The sequence below is a fragment of the Penaeus chinensis genome, chromosome 13 (assembly GCF_019202785.1).
Source record: "Penaeus chinensis breed Huanghai No. 1 chromosome 13, ASM1920278v2, whole genome shotgun sequence".
Taxonomy (NCBI): domain Eukaryota; kingdom Metazoa; phylum Arthropoda; class Malacostraca; order Decapoda; family Penaeidae; genus Penaeus; species Penaeus chinensis.
Window position 1 is genome coordinate 25,971,974 of NC_061831.1, and position 2,500 is coordinate 25,974,473.

A 2,500-nucleotide genomic window follows, 5' to 3' on the forward strand; every position below is an offset into this window, starting at 1 on the left:
GAGGCAAAGAGAGAGAGAGAGAGAGAGAGAGAGAGAGAGAGAGAGAGAGAGAGAGAGAGAGAGAGAGAGAGAGAGAGAGAGAGAGAGAGAGGATGGGGAGGGGTTAGGGGGAGGGAGAGAGGGAGATGGAGAGAGGGAGGGAGAAAGGGAGATGGAGAGAGGGAGGGAGAAAGGGAGATGGAGAGAGGGAGGGAGAAAGGGAGATGGAGAGAGGGAGGGAGAAAGGGAGATGGAGAGAGGGAGGGAGAATGAGAGAATAAAAAATGTGGAGGGAGAAAGGGAGAAATAAGTAAATCGAGAGATAGATAAAGACACAGGGCAGACATAATTAGGTAGGTAGGTAGATTGACAGACAGATATAAACAGAGACAGATAGATAGATGGATAGATAAATAGATCAGAGTGAGAAAAGATAAATAGAAATTGAGATGGAGACAGTGACAGATGAATATACAGAAATAGAAATAGATAGATAGAAAATGAGTGAGATCGGTAGGTAAGTGAGCAAGACAAACAAGACAAAGACACAAGACAACCAGAGAAAGAAGAGACAGGGAACGAGAGAAAGATTGTTTCATTCAAAGAGCCCGTGAACAATCCTGTTATTTACCGAAACTATAAATATTTCATCGTGTTCTTAACCATACGCTTCATCGCAAATAAGCAGTTCAGCAAACTTGGCGTTTGTTTTTTGATGGAGGCCTATTCTTATATAACCTATGTAATGAATTAGTTCTGTACTGATACTACTACCGAGAGAGAGAGAGAGAGAGAGAGAGAGAGAGAGAGAGAGAGAGAGAGAGAGAGAGAGAGAGAGAGAGAGAGAGAGAGAGAAAGAGATAGATAGATAGATAGATAGATAGAGAGAGAGAGAGAGACTAGTAATTTGTTCTACACTTCAAGTAGCTAGGACAGGTCTTACATTTACCATTGCTTACATTTCATGCAAACACTAACATTCGAAAAGTCTAATCCAAGAATCTCTAAACTTTACTAACACAAGGAAAAAAGAAAAGAAAACACACACACACACACACACACACACACACACACACACACACACACACACACACAGCTAATAAAACAGACAAAAACAAAAACAACAACAAAAAAAAGGGTTAATTTCCACTTACTTCTCAGTTGGTTGAGCTTTCTTCCGATTTCTCTCATCCTTCTGTTCAAATCATTCATCTCTTTGCAAAGTTCTTTTACCCTCTCTTCGCTGATATCCAGGTCCCTAATACGAGGAGGTTGCTTTTCTTCTCCGTGTGACATGATCGTCTCTTGCATCAACGGTTCGACTATCTGTGTGTGTGGGGGGGGGGGGGGGATAAGTGCATGTAGGCCTATATCAAATTATTAAGCAAATACATTCTACATTATATACATAATTTGACAATCATTATACATAGTATGCAAGATTGGGCGCTGATCATTTCTAATAAAGTGATTTTCATATAATTGATTTCTAGTCTTCTGTTATTGATTTATTACGGAAATAACTTTTCTCATTTCAACACTTCTGGATTTCTTGCTGGATTGTGAGTAGAAAGGGAAATAGTGGTATTCCAGGTGTTCTTGGAAAATTAGGAATGTCATGCATTTCCGTTAGGTATGGGATGGAAATGCTGGGATGGGCATTTCGACAAGTAAAAGTACTTGTAATTTCACAAACCTTCACACACGCACACGTACACGCATACGCAGAATCTAAGTAAATATTTAAACATACACAAACATACATACAAATAAATACTATCAATGAATACATATGCTTCCTGCTCTTGTGTATTGCTATCTCATAGCCATGAATTAGTAAGCTTCCATATATAAGGTGGAAGTTTGATTACCTTTTACAGCACCGCCTGATTTTGCTCAGTGTTTGTGGCCTTACCTTTATTTTACACAGAATATTATTGTTTTCAATGTATTCCATACAGCCACGTCTGTTTTTTTTCTCCATATTCGATTAGTTCTATTTAGGACAATTACCCATGCAACTAAATGTCACTGCATGAAAACATGTTTACACTGTACCATTTACGTCGAACAATACGGGCTTAATTGATTTATTTTTCCATAACAGTATTCCACACAATTATTATATCTAAAACACTGTATTATACAAATCTACATTTATGACATCTCGAATACCAGCGACTGCGTTAAATGACCCAGGTATTAAGTTAAAATAAACAGGGAACCTTACCTTCCAACTAGACGTACGTTTATTCACTGAAGTCTTGTTCGGTTCCCTTCGCTAAAAGTAAATGACAGTCAGTTTGCGTTTTCTTCCAAATTGGCTGCACCGTTCATATATTAATCATTAATACTGTTACTTTTGCTGTTATTACAACCATTTATATATGTTTCCATTGATAAAACGAGTGGGACTTGAGCGGTATAGGATCCCTATAGATTTAATTTCATCGCAAGATTGATCACTTATTGGATACGCGAGGAATTTGACCTACTTTTTTCCTCTTTGTTGTGAAGTTTC

At 38.2% G+C, this 2,500-nt stretch overlaps 1 protein-coding gene across 2 annotated transcripts in view; it reads right to left on the bottom strand.

Annotated features, from left to right (window-relative positions):
• The window catches only part of LOC125031855 (pistil-specific extensin-like protein), a 12,433-nt gene extending 10,115 nt beyond the window's left edge, over window positions 1-2,318 (bottom strand). The window contains exons 1-2 of one of the 2 annotated variants that reach the window (XM_047622842.1): window positions 1,895-2,045; window positions 1,134-1,305 (exon numbers count right to left, since the gene is read on the bottom strand). In XM_047622842.1, the coding sequence (XP_047478798.1) occupies window positions 1,134-1,305; window positions 1,895-1,963 (241 nt within the window). In that variant the 5' untranslated portion in view covers window positions 1,964-2,045. Of the gene's footprint in view, window positions 1-1,133; window positions 1,306-1,894; window positions 2,046-2,209 lie in introns of those variants that run through there. The other variant, XM_047622843.1, reaches the window with a different exon arrangement.
• Between the last annotated feature and the right edge of the window lie 182 nt (window positions 2,319-2,500).